At 36.1% G+C, this 24,769-nt stretch overlaps 1 protein-coding gene across 1 annotated transcript in view; it reads right to left on the bottom strand.

Annotated features, from left to right (window-relative positions):
* The window catches only part of LOC136027672 (probable chitinase 10), a 231,098-nt gene that overhangs the window by 184,088 nt on the left and 22,241 nt on the right, over positions 1–24,769 (bottom strand). Inside the window, 2 exon segments of the mRNA XM_065705119.1 lie at positions 1,151–1,456; positions 21,480–21,766. Coding sequence (XP_065561191.1) covers positions 1,151–1,456; positions 21,480–21,766 — 593 coding nt within the window.

The raw sequence follows: 24,769 nt of genomic DNA, 5'->3' as shown, positions 1-24,769 counted from the left end.
GCCAGGAACTGACCTATTTTAGTCTATCAACTTAGAGGAATTACTGCAAATGTTCAGAATTTATAATATTAATATAATCATCTAGGAAACGGGCATTTGACAGAACTTGAGAATTAGATTATGTATCTGACTTTTGGTGACTTTTGGACCCTTTTTGGTGGAAGCTTGGGCCCCCTGGAAAATTCTGGGGTGGGCATTTGCCCACCCCCCCCCCCAAATGGCGCCTCTGTTCACAAAAGGATTTTTTTTCCGGGTGGTTTACAAAAAAAACTTATAAAAATTATTTTTATATTCATTTTTGTTGCGTTTTTACGAGCCGGACAAAAATTTTGGGAGGGGAGGCTCAAAATCCCTACCCCCTCAATCTGGATACAGCCTTGCTAATGCACATCTTTGAATCAGGACTCAGGAGCGGGAAAATACTACAAACGGAAATTTTGCTTCTATTTGTAGGTACAATTTTTTCCGGTCCGTCGATTATATGAGCTTGTGTAAGATATTGGAAGTTAAAAAATACGTATATGACTAATAATACTCATGCAGAACAGAAGTCAAAGAATTAATGTGAAGAACCAAATCCTGTCTAATCATAAAAACTTAGACTTCGCAAGAATATGTGTCTTAGATAGAATGTCATGATCGCCGATTTCGCACTAACAATAATTGTACTTCTTAAGGGACCAATTGGAGAGTATGGAGACACACTTACTGCCTGTTAGGACATTATCAAATAACCGTGCTTGGTTGAAGGTATAGGCATTTAGGCTATTAAGGGCCCCTTATATCATTTTCAAAAGTGAAACGACCCCTGTAGCTAAAAATAAATGGTTCGCATTCCGCAAACACCCAAGATATTTCAGTAGATTTCATTCAGGAATTACTTTCTCTTCCCAGTTTCATTGCCTTATCTTTTCTTTGCTCTTCTGACCGTTTACCCAAAAAATGTTATGTTTCCCGCCATAAATTAGCATTGCAAAATTATACAGTTGATCTTGCAAATAACTGCCAAAATTGAAAGATTTAAATTTAGCCATTTGAGCTTATACCATGAACATTATATTTCTTGAAGTGAATTTTCAACTTCGGATTAGAACCAACCCTAGTCGCCACTGAGATGTGAATTTGATGCTCTTACAAGGATTTATCTTACCTTTTCGACTATATATTCCTCAGTATCGTATCCTACCCATTGGTCTCCTTTGTAAGCGTATGGGCTGCCGACGGGGTCTTTCTCTTCAGTCCAGCCTCCATCTGCCAGATCAGAACATAATTCATAGTAAGCAAGGAACCCTTTTTCTTTGGTAAACTTCCCTTTTTTCCCTGGTCCCTTAATACTGGATCTAGGTTTTGTGTTCTGAGAGCTACCTAACGTAAAAGATCTTCCATAAAATGGGATGCCAAAGATTATTTTCTCAGCTGGTGCTCCTTTCTTAATCCAATATGACAGGCCTCCATCCTGAAAGGGGTACAGTTACAACATTAATTAAAGAAATACAAAATTAAGGAAATTTTCGAAGAAAGATGGGCGGAACATTTCGACCATATGTTAACCGTGAAAAACTTGTACAAAAAATGAATTTATCTTTGACGATTTGGAAGCGAAGGAACATTTTTATGTGAAGAGGAGTCAGAGACAGCAATAAAAGGATTAAAAATAATAAGGCCTCAGGTACCAATAGTGTGGCAAATGAGCTTCGTAAATACGGTGGTTGCAAAGTTAAAGACAAATTACTAAAGATTATGAATATGATCTTTGAAAATGGGGAAACACTAAGTGATTTCAAGAAAACTCTAATTAAGCCCCTCTATATGAAAGGTCATAAGAGTGAGTGTGGTGAATATAAAGGCGTTAGCCTGGTTTTTATTAGATGCAAATTACTTAGCATGACGATACATTAATAGACAAAGAGATGTTGAGGATACATTTCAAGAGACGAACAGCTTAATTTGAGGAAGGATTTGACATTTAAATTAATAATCGAGAACTGTCAGAAGAATCAGACCCCTTTAGTCATTATAGACTATAAACAAGCATTTCATTCAATAGATAGCAGAACTTCAGTGAAGGTTCTACCCTTATAGAGTACACCAAATAAGTACATTGAAGTGACTAGTGCTACGTGCGAGGACGATATTGCTGAGGTTCAAGTAGGAAGTGAGGTTAGTAGTTGGTTTGGTGTTGAGTCAGAAGTTAAAAAGGGTTGTGTCCTATCCCTGACGATTTTGATAGACGGTATCCTAATAAACAAGGCAAATGCTATGGGAGAGCATGGTATTGAATGGGAATGTGAAAATTTTCTACAGTTAGGGAATTTAATTTAGTTTTCCTTTTAAGAGTGTTATTTTTGGAGGTTTTGAGAGTTCAGGGTGCAAGAATTAGTTTGAAAATTGATAGTAAGAAAAGCAAGTGACTTACCCGTAGAGTAAAAGTAAATCAAGGTCAAGAGGTCATCTCGGGTAATAAGAAGACTCTCAAAGGAACACCTTCACTTACCTTGGTGGTATTATTAGGAAAGGTGGTGGGTGGGGTGAAGATGTAAAAAGTAGAATTGCAAAGGTCCAGGGTAATCTTTAACAATTGAAAAAGTTTGGAAGAATTATGGTTCTATTCCGCTTTCTATGGATAGTAAAAGAAAACTTGAGGTGGCTAGGACATGGGATGAAGAATGACAAATGTCCATAGATTTCTTTTTTGGCCATTCATCTAGGACAAAACACAAAGCAAGTCGTCCCCAAATCGGGTAAAAGGTCATAAGGAAGGATTTAGAGAAAATTAGAACTTCATGAAACGGGGCAAGAGTGAATCTTCGGATAGGTTTGGGGTAGTGAAGGACCCTATGGAATTCCACTGGCCTTGGATGCCCTGGTGCTGCACTGAGTTGTCAGAAATACTAGTAGTCGTAGTATTAGTAGTAGTTATAGAAGTAGTATTATTAGTAGCATAGTGATTGTTACTTCCAATATCATATTATTTTATTTATTAAACCTTGTGATTTTTCGCGAATAAATCTTGAAACACTGTTAAATAATTCTCGCTGATGGTCACGTTCTGAACCCAATACAAGGTGTGCTACAGCTACACAAGAAAATAATTTCTATTGCGCAGCGAAATTCATAAACAGTTGATTAAAATGCCAGAAGATCAAAAAACAAGCTCGATTAAAAAAAAATAAAAAATCTGGCAACTAATCAGTTTTTATTCTCGGTACCTTGCTAATTTTATAAAATTGTTTGCAGAGTATGGTAAGATATTTCATCTTGTCAATGAAGTTGTTTTTGTGTCTTAAATCTATTGACTGTACTAATGTCTGAAACAGCCACTTAGTTTCGGTGAATAAATTATGCATTGAAAACTCAAGAATTATATCCCATCAAATTGACATAAAAATCTTATAAAAGGTTTTTCATGAAACGCCAATATCTTGCATGAAATGCGAAGTCTAAGTATGGGGTCTGTTCATTCAGTTAAAGAAGACCTGCCAGCACTTCATTATGCCTCCAATCAGTCATGTCAACGATTCGACCTGTGGATTTTGAGTGGCCCTTAGGATATATAAGTGTGAGGTGCGCCTTGTATCAAGAAGAGTCATCCTGATTTTTGTTCTGTTTTTGGAAATTTTAATTTTCGACGGCTTGTTTCAAAAATATAGTGTGTGTGAAAACTGTGTGATTACTCGCATGGGGCAATAAATTCACAAAATAAAATCATGAAGCTTACTACCATGAAAATTAATTAAAACTTTCTCCCGTATTACGATATATTATTGATTTACATGGGGTAGCTTTTTAAACAAATATCAATACCAGGGAGGATCAAGGCCAGGGGAAGAACTTGGGACTATCCATCCTAAATACCAAAGTTTTCCAAATATCGATGCACTTCTTATTCAAATTATCACATAAAAATTGTTTTTTATTATTGAAAAAAAAGGGAATTCCATCTACGTTTCCCGTTGACGCCTCCTAAAGATTAAGAATTAATAGAATAAGCGCCAAAACCGTTAAAATTATTTATAAATAGAAACAAAATTCCTGTAAAAACTAAAAAACTGGACCCACCATAAACAAAACTGAAATGAGGTATATCTTTGTATTAGTTTCTCAATGAACCATACCTGCCGAGGGCTGATGGAAAGAAAAATAATCTTAGGCTACGCTTATGTTTATAGGAAACATTATTCTGCGTTCTCGTTTTATTAAATTTAATTAATAAAGTTTAACTTTTGTATAGTGCTGCTTTAAGAAAAAGTGCTTATCTAGAGTATTTGCTATTCAAAATAAAACGGAATTTTTCCAAATAAACTATCGTTTTCGCAGTAGGAGGAGAGCTTTCATCCCCTCAGCCACCATTCTGTATATGCACTTTTTTAATTAAATGGATTTATGCGGATTTTAATAAATGGATATCAGGGGTTAATTCCATATTCATCCAATTGATCCCTTTGATGGAGATGGAGACCTTTGATGGAGGGTTTACACTCTCCCCAAAATATTTATTAGGAGGTCCCAAATGTCCCAAAAATTTTTCAGTGACATTACTTTCAAAACTTTAGAGGGAGTTCCCCAAACAATCTTTATTCTAAGGAATTTTGTAGTTATACAGAGCTTTGCATAATATGTGAAGTCTCAAACGAATAAACTCAGTTAAATGAAGCTTAAAAATAATCGTTTATTTGACTATTTATTTTCTTTGGACTGCATAAACCTTGAGGAGCAAATGCACACCCTGTAATTGTGATGTCTGAAACTGATTCGGTAGCCTCAAACTAACTGGCAGTTTCGGAATTTTCGTTTGATAACATTTTGGCCTTCTTCAAGCCAAAAAGGATGTTTTGCACCTCCAACGGTAGATAACGCCACTTGATTGCGGCCTGGTCTCTTTTGCTATTAAAAAAGGGCACTAGAAATTTTATTTTCATTCCATTGAACCCTCTTTCGATATTATAGGACCAAAGGCTCGATACGATAACCCCAAGAAAAAAAATATAAACAAAAACCATGGAAACCATCCTTCTAAAAAAAAGGGAAAAACGAAATTTCACTTCTAGAAGCTAGGGACTTGAAACCTTTTTAGTAGGAGTATCTGACATGTTGAATGTGATGGTCTTATCTTCTTTAATATAACTGCCTTTTTCGGATGTTTTCACCTTTTTTTAAATTAAAACTTTTTCAGGCTCATAACTTACAATGGGTATTTTGAAAACCCACTGAATTTTAAGTGTATTGTGGTGCATTTAGTGTCATCAAGACGTGATTTTTTAGAGTTGGGAGGTCTATTTGTATTCGGGGGGGGGGACACAAAAAGACTTTAAAAAGCACATCATAATTGGTTTATATACATTTTTGTTAAGTGTTACGAGTTAAACACAAATTTTGGAGGGAGGTCAAACCCTGTGACCTTCCTCGCTGGATACGGCCTCGTAAGATAATTATGGAATAAAAAAGATTTCACATTCCCACAAAAATGTAATCAATCATCAAATTATACGACGTCAGAAAACGGTAAAAACAAATCGGAAGCAGGGTCGTTAACCATCCAGATCTTGTTTTTTGAGCGACTGCTTTCTTCGTAGATAGTGTAACCGTCCTTGCAGATTTCGCCAGAGTCGCTCGTTCATCACCCGTTTATTTTTGCAAATGTAAAGGTCATTGAAACTTCGGAAAGAGTTGGACTAATTTCAATTATTGATTTTTCTTACCTGATTTTTAACAAAAGCTAGTTTGATAATACATTTGAAATATAGTTTTTCCTAATATAGTTTAAAACCAATGGAAGGATAGGAAGGTAAGTCTTCGAACTAAAATTGTAATATTTTAAGCGTTGGTATTAACAGCGGTCAAGCATGATCTGGAAACTTAGAGACTCTAAGATGATGGGCTAGAGGTACTCTAGAAGAATTTTCTATGGGTATTTTAAGTGTTCGTTTGAATAACTGTATATCAAACATCAAGCTTTGAACAATGTGGTTTCCTCACACTTTCTATGGCTATACTTTCTAGTGTTATGGTTTGCTCCCACTTTCTAGGGCTATGATGACATATCTTAAAATGGCTAGGTCACACTTTACGGATGAAGAGTGATGATGGCTGAAATCCTTCTTTTTGGCCATCAGTTCATAGGCCAAACAAAATGTAGGTTGTCCCTAAATGTGGTAGTAAGAGGCTATTAGACAGAATTTGAAGGAAAAAAGAACCTTATTTGAGGTAGTAAGGAGTAAAGTTTTGAACAGATTGGGACTGAAGAGGACTCTACGTGGCTCTGTTGGCTTCAGGTGGCTTGTTACTGTAATGAGCTGTTATTCGTTGTAGTATGGGAGAGGGGGGCAGGTCCGTCATAGGGACAGGTCCGGACACTGGCTCTGCAAAACTATCACTGAGAAAGGCAGAAATCTGCAGTCCTGTACGAAGTTCAAGCTTTAACTGTTCAAATGTGACAAAGTTTTACAACAATTTAAGCTTGATTTCGAAAAATACAAATTTACTGGAGAGCGTATCTAGAACCTAGACGAGACAAGTATTACGACTGTCATGGGGAACCCAAAAGTTATTGCTAGAACCGTTGTCAACCAAGTCGGACAGGCATCATCAGCTGAGTGAAGCGAGCTTACAACTATCTGCTGTTTTATTAACGCCATGGGTGGAACGATCCCACCCGTGTTAGTCTTCCCGCGCAAAACCTACAAGCCACACTTCCTCTTTGGAGCCCTCCTGGTAGCTTGGATCTAGCCCACACAACATGGTGGATGACAGTTAGCACGTTCATGGAGACTATCAAGCATTTCAAAAAGCATGTAAGGTGAACCAAGGAATACCCTATACTTCTGCTACTAGATAATCATGAAAGCCACATTAGCTTTGAGCTTATTATGTTTGCGAAAGAGGGAGAGCGGTACTGCTTTACTTTCTTTTCCCGCTGCAGCAGCCATCAACTCCAGCTACTAGACGTTGCCGTGTATGGCCCCCCTAAGGAGAGCACCACTAAAGAAATTTTTCAGCGACTGGATGACCAGTCACCCGCTCCAGAGAATCCAAATTACCGACATAGGTAAGTTAGTCAGTAAGGTATATCCAGCGGCTTTTACCATGCAGAACATCATATCTGCTTTTCTATAAGTCCGGTATTTGGCCGTTCAGCACAACTGCATTTTGCGAAGAAGATTTCTATGCTGCATCAGTTAGGGACAGACCAGAGCAGCTTTCATTACCAGTAGTGGCAACTGCCAGCCCTGACTCTTTTGTTTCGACATCTCTAAGTAATATACGGCAACAGCCTTCAGCTATAGGTCACGAAAGTGACGATACAGATCAAACATCCACCTCACCTCTTGGATCAGCAACTGAAAATGCTTCAAATCTGCTCCCTGAAGACATTAGACCATATCTGAGACCTCCACCCCGCAAGACCAACGGTAAAGGCTGTAAGAAAGGGGCTTCAAAGGTACTCAAGAATACTCCCGAAAAGGACACGATCGAAGCAGCTGCAAAAGCAAAGAAAGACAAGCTAAAGAAGAAAGGAACGAGGAAGAGAGCAAAGGAAGAAAGAGCCACATTAGGAAAGGGGAAAAAGTCAGCTAAAAAACACAAGAAGTCTTTGAAACCTATTCTGGAAGAACACAAATCCGATTCAGACCCAGCGGTAACACAATATCAGGATGAAAGTGACTTGAACGAGAGTTTACATTTGGGAGAAGAGCCTGTTGATCTAGAGACAGTGCTTCCGGAGTATTTTGTCTTAATTTAGTTTGAGAATAAAAACTCGTTCATCTACTATGTCAGACTTCTGCTCGAGATTGAGAAGGATGAGCTCAACATCAAGCTTGCGAGGAATATGTTAGGCAGCAGTCTGAAGTTAATTTTTCCAGATGTGGATGACATTGCTTACATTAATATTAAAGACGTAGAGCTGAAACTACCACGTCCAACAATTAATGGAGGTACTGCTCAGTTTGCCTCAGCAATGACGTTTGGGGTAAATCTGGGCAGTATCCAGAACCTTCGCTAGAAGGTTTAACTTTTTTACCATTTTTTCTACCTCTTTACTACCGAATTTTAATATGTATCTGAAATAAAAGCAAAATAAAAATTTGGCCTACTCCTAAATATGGGAAATAATGGTTTCCGGAGCTACCCCAGCCATGTTTGAACCTACCCCCGATCTGAGGCAGGTCCGGACAAAAATAGCTCATAGGAAAATGGTAAATGCAAAGAGAGGGATGAACGTAACGAGATTCTACAAAGTAATAATTATAGCAGAAATATCATTCCAGATAATCGGACAAAAATATATTCGGTTGCACTTCAAAAAAAATCTTGGAGTGCCAAAAAGCTAAAACGAACGAACCTGCCCCCCTCTCCTCTAGTCTTATTATTTACTAGTATTAGTATTTTATTAGTTATTATTATTAGCATTGAATTAACCCAAAGAAGATGTTGTTATCTATCTTAAAATAAATTCAAAGAATTAGTTGGAAGTTTTTCGTGAAGTTCAGCCGAATAAATCCAACTATGCCAATCAAATCACTATAAAGTATCTTGCACTTAAACAGTAGTTGAATAGTAATAAATGGCATTAATGATTAATGATTTTACGAAACATAAAGAAAAAATGTTTTAATAAAGTAATTAGATAAAAATTTAAATATAATAAAACTAACAATAATAATATAGGTGAATTTACAGTTGTTTCACTATCTTTCAAATTTTTTTCTATTGAATTTTGCGTGTATCAAAATAAAATAGAAAAGCTTCATGATGTAGTCACAGTTCAAAACAAGAGCAAACCTCGCTAAATTATTCAGTCAGCAGGATTGAGGCCCTCTTTATTATGTTTAGTGTATTTTGAACATAAGCTGCACTAGACGTTACCAAAGCAACGGCTTTAAAGAAGGACAACTTCTGTTAGCCACTTCTAATGGGCCTTTGTGGACTAAGCATGGACTAATTCGATTAATCGCTCCATAATAGTAATAATGGCCACCAATTTCATTTAATCTAACGTCAATGGATTTCTTTTTCTGTGTAGAGTGAAGAGCGAAGTTTACGAGAATAAATCCCAACACTGTGGATACAAGGTCCTCTAGCTTTTTAGATTGTACTAACCCAAATGACTTGTGCTATACAAATGATTAACCCATTTAGGTTTTTTTTTTTCTTACTGTATTTTGACTGGCGAACCCAATCTAAATTGTTACCCAAATCAGGGCAATTTTATTAGCAAAAATTCATCTATTATAAGACAAGTTGTCGAAAACTAGGTCAAACTACCATTACTGATGGTTAGTGAGACGCAGAAGATTCTGGTGAGGTTTTCGTTCAAGGATGAAATAATTTTCACCTTTGAAGTTTTTCAAGGGCTCAAATAAGGTATTTTTTCTTTTTTTAATGAAAGACTAGAAAAGTAATTTAAGGTGTTTCCTATAACGCCGTAGCATTTCTTAAAAAAAAAATCAATTTCAAAATCCTTTCAGTCTTTTGGGAAAAAAACTAATTTTAATGTGTCTGAACTAGTCATTAGATGAGCGTTTGGATTAAGAGCGCAATTCAGAATTATGTACAAAAATTAGATGTATATGGGATTTATTGCTTTGCAATATCGAATGGCAACACCTCACTTACCATACATACAAAGTGTTGTTTAAGGGTTCACGTTTTATGGAGGTAGGGACTAGAAATCGGACATTTAAAAAAAAATACAGTCATTCATAAGTTACTTCCATGAAGTCTATACTGTAAATAATTAAATATAATATACTAATGCAGCTGTACTAAGTCGCAGATTGTCGTTATATTGCATTATTGTTGCATTTTATATTATTATTTTCTTATTAAAATTAACTGGTTTTTATTATTGTTATTATATTATTATTATTGTTGCTTTGACCTTGCTGACTTGGCACGCACAGAGTGTTTTTTACTTTGTATAGAGGGAGGCACTGGAATATGGAAACTTTAACAAAAAAACTAGAGCCATAGTCTATATTTTAATTTATTGAACATGATATAGCTATATAACTCTATCACACTATTGTTATTATATTATTATTGTTTTATATTATTGTTATGATTGTTGTTACTATGTTCATGTTGCTATTATTGCTGTTATAGCGTTATTCACTTAGCGTGCATACAAAGTGTTGTTTACTTTTTACGTCATTCATCAGCTAAACTTGCTTAGTCTATTGTTTAGATTTTTAAAATGATATAGCTATTATTGGTTGTTATAGTTACTGATTAAAATTTATTTGTGGCTATTATCTTTTATAGTTTGTTTTGTCTGTGCAACATTCTTATAATGGATATGTTTGGATGTCAATTTTTATTATAGGTACTTACTAAAATTTATTTGTTGGCATTATATTTTTTAGCTCTTACTGTTAGGACACACTTTTATAACGCTTTATATAACGTTATGCATAGCTATTATTTGTTATAATAGTAAATAGCGCCGAAGACCACTCTGCCTTTCCATCACAAACACCAACAAGAGCAAAGAGCTCATATGGCACTTGTGACGAGGCTAGTAGAGCTAAGAGCCAAGGGCTCATATGGTATGAGCTCTAACAAAATTCTAAGAATCAATTAGATTGATTTAAAAGGAAAATCAGAGGCTTAATGCCGGTCAGGATTTAAAATAAGAGCTCTGAGTCACGATGTCCTTATAAATATCAAAATTCATTAAGATCTGATCACCCACTCGTAAGTTATAAATACCTAATTTTTCTAATTTTTCCTCTCCCTTTACCTCCCCAGATGGTCGAATCTGGGAAAATGACTTTATCAAGTCAATTTGTGCAGCTCCCTGACACGCCTACGAATTTTCATCGTCCTAGCACGTCCAGAAGCACCAAACCCGCCAAATCACTGAACCCCTCCCCCAAACTCTCCCAAAGAGAGCGAATCCAGTACAGTTACGTCAATCACGTATCAAGAACATTTGCTAATTCTATCCACCAGGCTTCATCCCGATTCCTTCACTCCAAGTGTTTTCCAAGAATCCCCCCAACTCCCCCCAATGTCGAAAGATCTGGTCGGGATTTGAAATAAGAGCTTTGAGACATGAATTCCTTCTAATGTCAAATTTCATTAAGATCCGATCACCCATTCGTAAGATAAAAATACCCCAATTTTCATGTTTTCCAAGAATTCCGGTGTCCCCCTGCAACTCCCCCCAAAGTCACAGGGTCTGGTAGGAATTTAAAATTAGAGCTTTAAAGCACAAGATCCTTCTAAATATCAAATTTCACTAAGATCTGGTCACCATTTCGTAAGTTATACCTCAATTTTCAAAATTGCCCCCCCCCCCCCCAACTCCACCATGGAGAGCATATCCGATCCGGTTATGCCAGTCACATATCTTAGACAGGTTTTTATTTTTACCATCCAGGTTCATCCTGATCTCTCCGCTTCAAGTATTTTCTAAAATTTCCGGCCCCCCCCAACTGCCCCCGCCCCAATGATGCTGGATCCGGTTTAGATTTAAATAAGAGATCTGAGTTACGAGGTCCTTCTAAATATAAAGTTTCATGAGGATCCGATCAATCCTTCGTAAGTTAAAAATACGTAATTTTTTAATTTTTCAGAATTACCCCCCGGCCCAATAGAGCGGATCCATTCCAATTATGTAAATCACGTATCTAAGACTTCTGCTTATTTTTCAAACCAAGTTTCATCCTGATCCCTCTAATCTAAGCGTTTTCCATGATTTTAGGTTCCCCCACCCCAAACTTTCCCGAATATCGCCAGATTCGGTCGGGCTTTAAAATAAGAGCTATGAGACACGATATCCTTCTAAATATCAAATTTCATTGAGATCCGATCACCCGTTCCTAAGTTAAAAATACCTCATTTTTCCTAATTTTTCAGAATTATTCCCCCTAACTACTTCAAAGTCCGTTCCGGATCCGTTCCGATTATGTCAATCATGTATCTAGGACTTGTGCTAATTTTTTCCACCAAGTTTCATCCCGATCCCTCCACTCTAAGTGTTTTCCAAGATTTTAGGACTTCCCCCTCCCCCTAATGTCACCAGACCCGGTCAGGATTTAAAATAAGAGCTCTGAGACACGATATCCTTCTAAATATCAAATTTCATTGAGATCCGATCACCCGTTCGTAAGTTAAATATACCTCATTTTCTCTAAATTTTCAGAATTAACCCCCTAACTACTCCAAAGAGAGCGGACCCATTCCGGTTATGTCAACCATGTATCTAGGACTTGTGCTTATTTTTCTCACCAAGTTTCATCCCGATCCCTCCACTCTAAGTGTTTTCCAAGATTTTAGGCTTCCCCCTCTCAACTCCCCCCTCCAATGTCACAGATCTGGTCGGGATTTAAAACAACAGCCCTGAGACACGATATCCTTCCAAACATCAAATTTCATTAAGATCTGATCAACCGTTTGTAAGTTAAAAATACTTCAATTTTTCTATTTTTTCATATTAACGGGCCCCTCACTCTCCCCCCAGATGGTCAAATCGGGAAAACGACTATTTCTAATATAATCTGGTCCGGTCCCTGATACGCCTACAAAATTTCATCGTCCTAGCTTACCTAGAAGTGCCTAAAGTAGCAAAACCGGGACCGACAGACAGACCGACAGAATTTGCGATTGCTATATGTCACTTGGTTAATACCAAGTGCCATAAAAACAAGAAGAACAATAGAGAAATTTTCTAGACAGTGGGAAACAAATTAGAATGAACATTGCTTTATTCATAAAGCAAATAGTTCGAGAAGCAATTGAAATCAGACTTAAGATTAATAATAATATTTCCTTAAATAGGAACTTGGGAGAACATTCACTAAATGCTTTATACACAAATTTAATTAAAAATGAACTTTCGAAATATTATAAAAACCAATAGATATTAACACAGAACATGTCACAAATAGACCTATGAGATCAGCAGCCAAAAAAGCAAGGTTGGCATTAAAAACGTGTTTTTAAATCATTCTCTTTCATTTCAATGAATTGCCTTGTTTCATCACAATTTATTTATCAGTCTTGGTTGAACTTCGCTGAGGTGAAATGCTGAGACTGTTTTGAAATTTTTCATTGTAGTTTCATTGATTTTATCGTGTTGTAAGTTTTTTTTCTTATATATTTTTGTATTGCTGAGGAAGGCCGTTGGACATAGGGCCGAAATATTCATTCTTATTTGTTTCCCACTGTCTTGAGAAATTCCATATCGTTCTTCTCGTGTTTGGTGTTTGTGATATTATAGTCATTGATAAAGAATTATTTGGTTGTATCATGCTTTGTACTAGTATTGTAAGCGATACATTTTTGTAACACTTTATACAGCGTCACATTTAGCTATTGTTTGTTATTTAAAAAAAAGTTTTTCAACTGAAAGTAAGGAGCAACATTAAAACTTCAAACAAACATAAGTTGTTCCGTATATGAGGGGGAGTCACCTCCTCGTCAATACCTCGCGTTTTAGGCTAAAGTTCAAATTGTGTCCCAATTCTTAAAGAATGACTCCCGAATTACAAAGGTTTTAGAAATAAAAAGAAAAATAATTTTAAAAAGAAAAATAAAGAAGAAATAATTTTAGAAAAAAATTAGAATAAAAAGCACTTTTAACAGTGCTAAAAACTACTTTAGCACAAAGTGCGAGGTAATGACGAGGGGACGAACTTGATATATATAACAATTTCAGTCTTAATGTTGCTCCTTACTTTCAGTCGAAAAAAAATCATTTTTTATTTAATTTCTGATATTTATGGCACTTGATATTTACCAAGTGACATATAGCGATCACAAATTCTGTCGGTCTGTCGGTTCCTGATTTGATAGTTTAGGAGAATGAGGGGAATGGGGGGAGAGTTAATTAGGAAAAATTAGAAAAAATGAGGTATTTTTAACTTACGAACGGGTGATTGGATCTTAATGAAATTTAATATTTAGAAGGATATCGTGTCTTAGAGTTCTTATTTTAAACCCTGACCGGATCCAATGACATTGAGGGGAGTTGGAGGGGGAAACCTAAAATCTCGGAAAACGCTTAGAGTGGAGGGATCGGGATGAAACTAGGTGGGAAAATAAGCAAAAGTCCTAGATACGTGATTGAAATAACCGGAAAGAATCTGCTCTCTTTGGGAGAGTTAGGGGGAGGGTTAATTTTGAAAAATTTGAAAAAATTAGGTATTTTTAACTTACGAAGAAGTGATCATATCTTAATGAAATTTCGCATTTAGAAGATCACGTAACTCAGATCTCTTATTTTAAATTCCAACCGGATCCAGTGTCATTGGGTAGATTGGGGGTGGGGGCAGAAATCTTGGAAAACGCTTAGAGTGGATAGATCTGGATGAAATTTGGTAAGAGGATTTAGCACAAGTCCTAGATACATGATTGACATAAATGGACTGAATCCGCTCTCTTTGGGGGAGTTGGAGGGGGTGCTAATTTGGAAACGTTAGCAAAATTGAGGTGTTTTTAACTTGAGAATGGGTGACTAGATCCTAATGAAATTTGATATTTAGAAGGAGCTCATGCTTCAGAGCTTTTATCTTAAATCTCGACCAGATCTGGTGACATTGGGGGGAGTTGGAGGTGGAAACCAGAAATCCTGGAAAACCCTTATAGTGGAGAGATCGGGATGAAACTTGGTGAGTAGAATAAGCAAATGTTGTAGATACGTGATTGTAACAAATGTCGTAACCGGAATGGATTCGCTCTCTTTTGGGGAGTTAGGGCGAGGGGTCCAGTGCTTTGGCAAGTTCGGTGCTTCTGGACGTGCTAGGGCGATGAAAATTGGTAGGCGTGTCAGGGACCTGCACAAATTGACTTGATAAAGTCATTTTCTCCGATTCAACCATCTGGGAGGCTCAAGGGAGAGGAAAAATTAGCAAAAATGAGGTATTTTTAACTTACGAGAGGGTTATCGGATCTTAATGAATTTTGACGTTTAGAAGGACCTCGTGTCTCAGAGCTCTTATTTTAAATCCCGACCGGCATTAATCCTCTGATTTTCCTTTTAAATTAATGTATTTATTCTTAGAATTTTGCTAGAGCTCATACCATATGAGCTCTTGGCTATTCCGACTTCGTCACAAGTGCCATATGAGCTCTTGGCTCATCTTTAAATAATAGTGGCAAATCCGGCTTCCCCTTCATGGAAAATTCCCTTCCCCCATAAAAAATGAATCCATGGAGACATCCTCTCACGTACCCCCCTCCATCAGAAAACCCCCTGAAAACGTCTACTTACTTCCCAATAACCAATGCTATATGTAAACAATGGACAAAGTTCATAACTTGCAGCCCTTCCCCTGGGGATCGTGGGGGATTAAGTCATCCTCAAAGACATAGTTATTCGATTTTTGGCTAAGCTGAAAAATGGCTATTTCAGAATTTTGATAGATTGACTTTGGGGGGAAATGAGCGTGGAAGCTGCCCTCCCATATTTTTGGTCACTTATAAAGGGCACTAGAACTTTTGGTTTCAGATCAAATGAGCCCAATCCTGATCTTCAAGGAACACTGGTTTGATATGATCACCCCTGGTAAAAAAAAAAAAATAAAAATAAAATAAACACGCTTACGTGATCTTTCTTCTGGCAAAAAATGTAGCATTTCCTGTTTTTTTTTCGTAGGAGCTTGAAACCTCTAAAGCAGAATTCTTTTGTATACTGAATCTGATGATTTGGTTTGAATTAAGATCACTTGATGTTCTGTTTTGGTGGGGGGGGGGTCCCTTGAAAAATTGAACAACTTTTCTCAGGCTCGTAAATTTTGATGGGTGCTATAAAATTTGGCGGATTTTGCATAATTTGAATAGCATCAAAATTTTATCCTTTTGATATATCTATTGTTATCAAGACTTTGTTTCTTAGACTTCGGTTACTCTTGAGCCGCATTGCTCCTTACTTACAGTTCGTTACCGCGAACTGTTTGATAGTATTTATGTTAATTGATTTAGGTTTATTTTCTTTTATTATTACTTGTAGCTCGTGTTGTAGACGTAAGATTTTTATAACGCTTTGTATAGTATTATATTTAAATAATATTTGTTATTATAGTCACTGACATTTTGTTGTTGCTATTATCTTTTGTAGCTCGTATTCTTACCAATACATTTTTATAACGCTTTATAAAGTCTTGTATTTAGCTGTTATTATAGCTATTGTAGCTATTGATCAAAATTTATTCGTTACTGCTATCTTTTGTAGCTCGTATTGTAAGTGTTTTTGTTTGTTTTTTCAGTAGCAATTATAGTTTGTAATGATTTTCCAACATTCTGTATATGGTAGTAATACTTTAAATTATAAATTTTATGATTTTATCATAAATATTGATTTTATTATTATATAATACTTATTATATATATTATGTGAATTATAAATATTACCATTTTAAAACTGTAAAGTATGTGCTATTTAAGAGTAAGCCTACTTTTCATTTATCTTGTATAATTAAAAATCAGCAATTAATCAGATAGACAACACAACCAATCAATCAGAAGAAAAACTTTGAGATTAGTTGCAGATTTCTTATCAGTATGGGATCACTAAACGGACTCTTTTTAGGGTATTAAAATTGTTGTCGAAGTTGGGTTGATTTTTTGGAGAAAATATCAGAAGTTCTTTCTAGAAAATCTCAAGCAAAAAAGTAGGAACTCTAGCCTCGGCAAGTGTTTTAGAACGTCTAAAAAACAAAGCCATCATATCTTAAAAATGATTCTTTTATAATTACTATAGCGGATAAAATTATAACCACTAAATCCAAAAACTCGGTCAGGTTTTCAATTAATCTAGTTCTTTCCCGCTCTCAATTAGTATTTTAAGTAAAATCCCATTTACAGGGCAAAGAGTCTCTTCGACTTTTCCTACAAGATGACAATGATACCCAAGATTGCCCATTATGTATCCCTAGCAACGGTTCTTAAGAATTCGAAGGGACAAAATGACAGATAATTATGAGAAATGAATACTAACCACGCAGTGCAATATTTCTCAATCATTTACCATTACCTTTCTATCCATTTTCTGCAAAAAGCATATCAGCTCCCATAATTAGTAGCCTACAAATATTCTCCAAAAATAGGCGTGGATCCAGTGGGCTTGAAACCTTACACAAATTTCATAATTTTCCATGACTGTATCATTTTGTACAGCACCTTGAAGTTTATATCTTCAACTATTCAAAGCATGTCTCCTGAAAACATGTCCTGTGTGCCTTTTTGGGCAAAATTACCGCTTACAAAAATGTGCAAATGTATACACAAAGAGGCAGTATTACTTTTATGGATATGATTCAATATTCGCCACAAAATAAAGGCTTCTTTGCCACCCTTTAAATGAATAGGAGTTCAGCTTCCGAGCGATAAAATCTTATTTTATGTAATTGGTAAGTGTCCGTATTATCTAGACAATCACGTGAGGTTATACAGGGGCAGCTGAACCCAGTATTTCTCAAGAGCACCTGATCAAACAGTTCGTGGTAACGAACTGTAGTAAGGAGCGACCCGGTCAAACAGTTCGTGGTAACGAACTGTAGTAAGGAGTGACCCGGCTCAATAGTAAACAAAACTCTAAATAACGGAATTTTGATGCTAAAATATACATCAAAAGAATTGAATTTTTATGCTGATTTTAAATATATAAGTTTCATCAAATTTGGTCTTTGTCATCAAAAGTTACGAGCCTGAGAAAATTTGTCTTATTTTAGAAAATAGGGGAAAACACCCCCTAAAAGTCATAGAATCTTAACGAAAATCACACCATCGCATTCAGCGTATCAGAGAACCCTATAGCAAAATTTTCAAGCTCCTATCTACAAAAATGTGGAATTTCGTATTTTTTGCCAGAAGACAAATCACGGGTGCGTGTTTATTTGTTTGTTTTTTTTTTGTTTTTTTTCCCCAGGGGTCATCGTGTCGACCAAGTGGTCCTAGAATTTTGCAAGAGGGCTCATTCTAACGGAAATGAAAAGTTATAGTGCCCTTTTTAAGTGACCAAAAAAATCGGAGGGCACCTAGGCCCCCTCCCACGCTCATTTTTTCTCCGAAGTCAACAGATCAAAATTTTGAGATAGCCATTTTGTTCCGCATATCCAAAAACCATAATAAATATGTCTTTGGGAGTGACTTACTCCCCCACAGTCCCTGAGGGAGGGGCTGCAAGTTACAAACTTCGACCAGTGTTTACATATAATAATGGTTATTGGGAAGTGTACAGTCGTTTTCAGGGGATCTTTTTTTTGGTTTTGTGGGTGGGGTTGAGGGGAGGGGGCTATGTGGGAGGATCTTTCCTTGGAGAAATATGTCATGGGGGAACAGAAATTCAATGAAAAGGGCGCAGGATTTTCTAAAATTACTATAAAAAAACAATGAAAAAATAAACATGGAAAAATTCTTTCAATTGAAAGTAAGGAGTACCATTGAAACTTAAAACGAACAGAGATTATTACGCATATGAGGGGTTCTAAAAATACTTTAGCATAAAGAGCGAGGTATTTAGGAGGAGATAAATACCTCGCTCTTTATGCTATAGTATTTTTAGTAATTTCAACTATTTATTCTACGGTCTTTCTGATTCAAGGGTCATTCTTAAAGAATCGGCACAAAACTTACGATTTAGTGTAAAGAGCGAGGTATTAACGAGGGTACAAACCCCCTCATATACATAATAAAAATCTAAGAATATAAAAGTTTGTTACGTAAGTTAATTCTTAAGTTACGTATATTTTTTACTAATAAAAAAAATCGTTAAAAAATAAAATTTATAGTTGCCTTTTTGTGTAACCGAAAAATTGCATGGCAACTAGGCCTCCTTCCCCATCCCATATTTCTCAAAATCGTCTGATCAGAACTAAGGGAAAGCCATTTTGCCAAAAAAAAAATTAAAATGTAAATTTCATTTTAATAATTTATGCGTGGAGAGCCAAAATTAAAACGTTCAGAAATTACATAAAAAAAAACTAGTTTTTCTAACTGAAAGTAAGGAGCGACATTAAAACTTAAAACGAACAGAAATTACTCCGTATATGAAATGGGTTGTCCCCTCCGCAATCCTTCGCTCTTTACGCTAAAGTTTGACTCTTTACCACAATTCTGCTTTTTAAAACAATTAAAAGCTTTAGCGTAAAGAGCGAGGGATTGCGGAGGGGACAGCCCATTTCATATACGGAGTAATTTCTGTTCGTTTTAAGTTTTAATGTCGCTCCTTACTTTCAGCTAGAAAAACTAGTTTTTTTATGTAATCATCACAAGAGACCGTATTCTGTTTAGTCTCACGGCTGGCAGATAAGATTAAAACTTTTCGACGGGGTTGAAGAGAATAAGGGTGAGATAAGGGGATATTTTATGTTTTGAGAAAGGATGTGAAAACCTTCTTCAGTTATTACAAAAGGGTATGCGCTAAGGTTTATTCGTCTTTTTCATGCCTGTTGTCGGAAAGACTATCTGGCTAGTTAGTATACCTTACAAAGAAGGGGATAATAGGAACCATGTCTTAATAAGTGTAGCATTTTGTCATAACAGGCAAATATTAGTCATAAGGATCGTTCATTTTTCAAAATAACTTGAACAAGACGAATAGTGCTAATAACGCTTAAGCGGAAATTGTCGTATTTTTCTATACCCGAATACAGGTTCTTAGCAGCTATTGAATAGGAAGAAGAGAAAGCCGAGGTGTTTTCTATTCGTCTTATATCTACTAGTAAGAACGTTAATAAAGGGGAGGGGTAGGTGGGTCTCTATTCACCGTATTATGCACAGAGGAATTAATGAGGGGAGGGATTAAAAACAGTTTAAAACAAGCGCTGATAGAGAGAGAGGGGGGAGAGAGAGAGAGAGAAAGGTTTATTTAAACAACAATCCTAGCTCAAATGGCTAATTTGATGTTGAAATACAAAACATGTTAGGATGTACTATTATATATTGACGTAAAAAAAGGGATGAAAGAGTTCTGGTAGCGGTTTATCCGAGCACACACAGGCACAACTTTAAATTTCTATCTCTTACGGCTGACTGTCAGGGCTTCTGGGGGTAAAATGCCACGGTGAGCAGGGTTAGACATTAGGATAAGAGACATCAGACATCAAGATATTTTGCCGAACATCAGGATAAGGTCACCCAAACAGAGTTTCAAACTTTGTAGTTCAAGGGTTGCTAGGGCATCGTGGTAGGAAATGTCTCTATTACTCAAGATCCAGCGGAAGTACCACTTCACAAGTTTAGTTCAAGTCCCACCGCAAGACGCTTATATTATAAGGTATTTCATGGTTTTCAGTGTGATTTTTAGAGAAATATAGGTTTGAAAGCCCCTCCCTCTTGAATTGGAAAGAATAAAAAAAATGTTAGAGGGTATATGCAAATGAGGTTGCAGGAGTTCATAGGAAAGGATTTAAAGAAAATAAGAACGTCATGAGAGTGAGTACATAGTGATGATTTTATCACACTGGCCTGGAAGACAAGCGTGTACAGCTGTGTCCCTCTTTACAGCTCGGTGTTGCGGAGAGTGGTGTTGCGGAGAGTGGTGTTGCGGAGAGTGGTGTTACGGAGAGTGGAGTTGCGGAGTAGTTGTATGTATAAATGTCTACACATAGAAATATGTTTGATCTTCCCTTTTAGAAAAAAGAACTGTTTTCACGCTCCTGGTTATTGGTAAACAGTTGTGGTGGATCAGTTTATATACTGAAATCAGCCGAAGCTTTGTAACACAACTCCCTAAGTTGACGTAAGTCTTAATGATCATTAGTGAAATCATGATAATAGTTAATGAGGTCTGTTTGTTTGTTATACACAAAGAAATTACACAACACAATTAAAAACAAGTATTTGTTTGGGTTCCTTTTTATAATATTTTTTTTTGCAGAAGATGCTTCAACTAATTTGTTATTTTCAAGAACTCTGATGAGGAAGCCATATAAAGTAAACGGATTACAAGTATATTAAAAGGTAATGAATGTTTGCTAATGAAAATTTGCTGTCGGTGGGACCCAAATTCACAACAACTTAGTGATATCTTCGTTTTTCTTATGAATTTCAAAGCCTAATATTGGAATCCGTGACGCACACAGAGGGGAGGGGGCTCAAGGCCCAGACTTCCCCTGAATGCTTATTTTTCCCAAACTTTCTAGAACTTCTTATTCAAATTATCTAATAGATTTTGTATTGCCTCCCCCAGATAGAAAAAAAAATCCTGAATATGTGCCATATCTTTATTTTTTATTCTGGTTTCAGTCTTTTGGTTTACTTTAGTCTACAAAATGCGTTTTAATGGCACAGTTCAGTAGCTTTAAAAACTTTGCCAATCAATACAAAAAGGTCGTAAATTATGAACGGTTCATAGCTGCCAGATGTTAAATAACGTAAATGATTATGGATGACCAAGCTAAGCTAGTCCTTTAACGTTTGCATAGTTATTAGTTATGATTTAAAAAAGGAAGTATATAAAAAACCATTAAGCCTTTATAATACTTTTTTTTATAAGAATAAAAATGAACGGAAAGTATAGAGACATCACTTACAGCGTGCAAATTGGCCGTTCCCCATTGATCAAAAGGTCTCTTCCTAATTGGGGCATGATGGTCAGCATACCTGTCCCATGACCCATGTAAATCATAGGTCATTACATTGATAAAATCAAGCGCTTTCCCTAACCGTGGAACATCATATCCTTCATTAACACGGAAAATAGCTGGAGAAACGGCAGCAGAGAGAAGCAGTCCTTTGGGCCTAAATTCTTCCGACATTTCTTCGCAGAGTCGGGCAAAATTTTCTTTGTCAGCGTATGTACCTTGACGGTCAGTTGCTCCTGAGTTAGAAAAATATCAAAATTAATAATTTTTTCCATTACAATTGCTAATTAATAAACTGAAATTAAAGTCAGGCAGGTACAATAAAAAGTGACATTTTTAAAGAATAAGAATAATACAAAATAAGAAGCATAAAAAATAATTTGATGATTTGAAGAAGAAGTGCTCAGAAATTCAGGAAAAATAGTATTTCAGGGGGAGGGGTGGGTTTCAAGCTCCCCTCTCCTCCTCGCGCACGTGACTGATTGGAATTAACCTTAATACCATGCATAGTACGGCTTAGTTAAGAGTTTATCTATAAAGACAAGGAGAAATTATGTTTGAGATGAAGAAGCTATGTTAGAAGGTTTTTTAGAAGGTGTTGGGTTGGTAGGAACCCCCCCCCCCCAAAGAAAAAACAGATTAACACTATTGATAGTGAAAACATTGAGATTAGTATTAATTCAATGCAAAAAAGTGAAATAGAAAGAACTACTCTATACCTCCGTTTTAAAAGGTGCACTTTAATTCCATTGACTAATTTCCATGGAGTTTTGCAAAAAGAGCCTAAGTCCACATTTTCCGAAAATAATGAAGCATATGGTTCATGAAAAATCGAAGAGATCTATCAATTGGTTTATTCAAAATGGACTTATCTTCAATTCTGGCAAAGTTTTAAATTGTTCCAAAAGGGCGTAAAAAAAGAGTATAAGCCACTTTTCTTCTAAGTACCGAACAATCCAACAATTTGGGCATTTCCAGCGAATTCTGCTCGAAAAATCAACTAAAGGTCTGTCTTTAAAGTTTCAAGTTTCAAATTCTTATTTGTGAGAAAGATTTTTTCATTGTGCGTTTTATTTTCATTTTGCTTTCCTGTAAAATTAGTAAAAGCGGACTTAGCCCCTGTTTGCAAAACAACATGGATCTTTGTAACGTATCAGCACAAGTCAATCTCATTATCCTGGTTGCAGCGGTAGCTGCAGCCTAGTAGAGCTAACAACAGCCCATAGTAACCAAAAGTTAAAAAACGCGTTTCAAACAGTTCGTGGTAACGAACTGTAGTAAGGAATGACCTGGCTCAATAGTAACCAAAACTCGAAAAAACGGAATTTTTATAACGATAGTTACATCAAAAGAATCGCATTTTCATGCTGATTTTCAATATATAAGTTTCATTAAGTTTAGACTTACCCATCAAAAGTTACGATCCTACGAAAATTTGCCTTATTTTAGAAAATAGGAGAAAACACCCCCTAAAAGTCATAGAATCTTAACGAAAATCATACCATCAGATTTAGCGTATCAGAGAACCCTATCATAGAAGTTTCAAGCTCCTAGCTACAAAAATGTGGAATTTTGTAATTTTTTGGCAGAAGGCAGATCACGGATGCGTGTTTATTTGTTTTTTTTTGTTTTTTTTCCTAGGGGTGATCGTATCGACCCAGTGGTCCTAGAATCTTGCGAGAGGGCTCATTCGAACGGAATGAAAAGTTCTAGTGTCCTTTTTCAGTGACCAAAAAATTGGAGGGCACCTGGGCCCCCTCCCACGCTAATTATTTTCCCAAAGTCACCGGATCAAAATTCTGAGATAGCCATTTTATTCAGCGTAGTCGAAAAACCTTATAACTATGTATTTGGGGACGACTTTTTCCCCCACAGTTCCCGTGGGAGGGGCTACAAGTTACAAACTTTGACCAGTGCTTACATATAGTAATGGTTATTTGTAAGTGTCCAGGCGTTTTCAGTGGGATTTTTTGGTTGGGGGGGGGGGGGGTTGAAAAGAGGGGGATATGTTAGGGGACCTTTCCTTGGAGGAATTTATCATGGGGGAAGGAAATTTCCATGAAGGGAGCGCAGGATTTTCTAGCATTATTTAAAAAAAACAATGAAAAAATAAATATGAAAAGTTTTTTCTACTGAAAGTGAGGAGCAGCATTAAAATTTAAAACGAGCAGAAATTATTGCGCATATGAGAGGTTTACCTCCTCGTAATACCTCGCTCTTCACGCTAAAGTATTTTTAGTAATTTCAACTATTTATTCTACGGCCTTTGTTATTCAAGGGTCATTCTTAAGGAATTGGGACAGAATTTAAGCTTTAGTGTAAAGAGCGAGGTATCGACGAGGGGTGAACTCCCTCATATACGCAATAAAACATATGAATATAGAAGTTTGTTACGTAAGTTAATTCCTAAATTACGTATATATTTTACTAATGAAAATGTTCGTAAAAAGATTAAAAGTTCTAGTTGCCTTTTTAAGTAATCAAAAAATTGGAGGGCAACTAGGCTTCCTCCCTCTCTCCTTTTTTCTCAAAATCTTCCGATTAAAACTATGAGAAAGCCATTTAGCCAAAAAAAAAAAATAATAATATGCAAATTGCGTTTTAATGATTTATGTGTGGAGAGCCAAGATCAAAACATGCATTAATTAAAAAACGTCCAGAAATCAAATAAAAAAAAACAAGTTTTTTTCAATGAAAGTAAGAAGCGACATCAAAACTTAAAACTAACAGAAATTAATCCGTATATGAAAGGGGCTTTTCCTCCTCAACGGCCCGCTCTTAACGCTAAAGTTTTTTACCGTTTTAAGAAGTAGAGTTAAGAGAAAGAGTCAAACTTTAGCGTAAAGAGCGGGCCGTTGAGGAGGAAAAGCCCCTTTCATATACAGATTAATTTCTGTTCGTTTTAAGTTTTGATGTCGCTTCTTACTTTCATTTAAAAAAACTTGTTTTTTTATTTAATTGAAAAAAAGCCAAGTGAAATAATATGCCAACTGAAATTGATTAAGGAATGGTAACTATCATCTCGGCTAGGTTTGAAAGTCAAAGCTTGTTGCAAATAGAAATTTATGTTGATTTCGAAAAAAAGCATGAAATTTCTTGAAAATGGCTTTCTTGAAAACGGGTCAATAGGAAAGAAATGCTTAATGGCTCATTCAAAACTATTTTTCATATCTACATGCTTTTTATTTTGTCATCTGAAAGTGTCATATGGCACTAAATGGCACTTTTTGTGCCGTTTC

Source organism: Artemia franciscana, chromosome 5 (assembly GCF_032884065.1).
Source record: "Artemia franciscana chromosome 5, ASM3288406v1, whole genome shotgun sequence".
NCBI classification, from domain to species: Eukaryota; Metazoa; Arthropoda; class Branchiopoda; order Anostraca; family Artemiidae; genus Artemia; species Artemia franciscana.
This window is presented reverse-complemented; position numbering and strand designations above follow the sequence as displayed.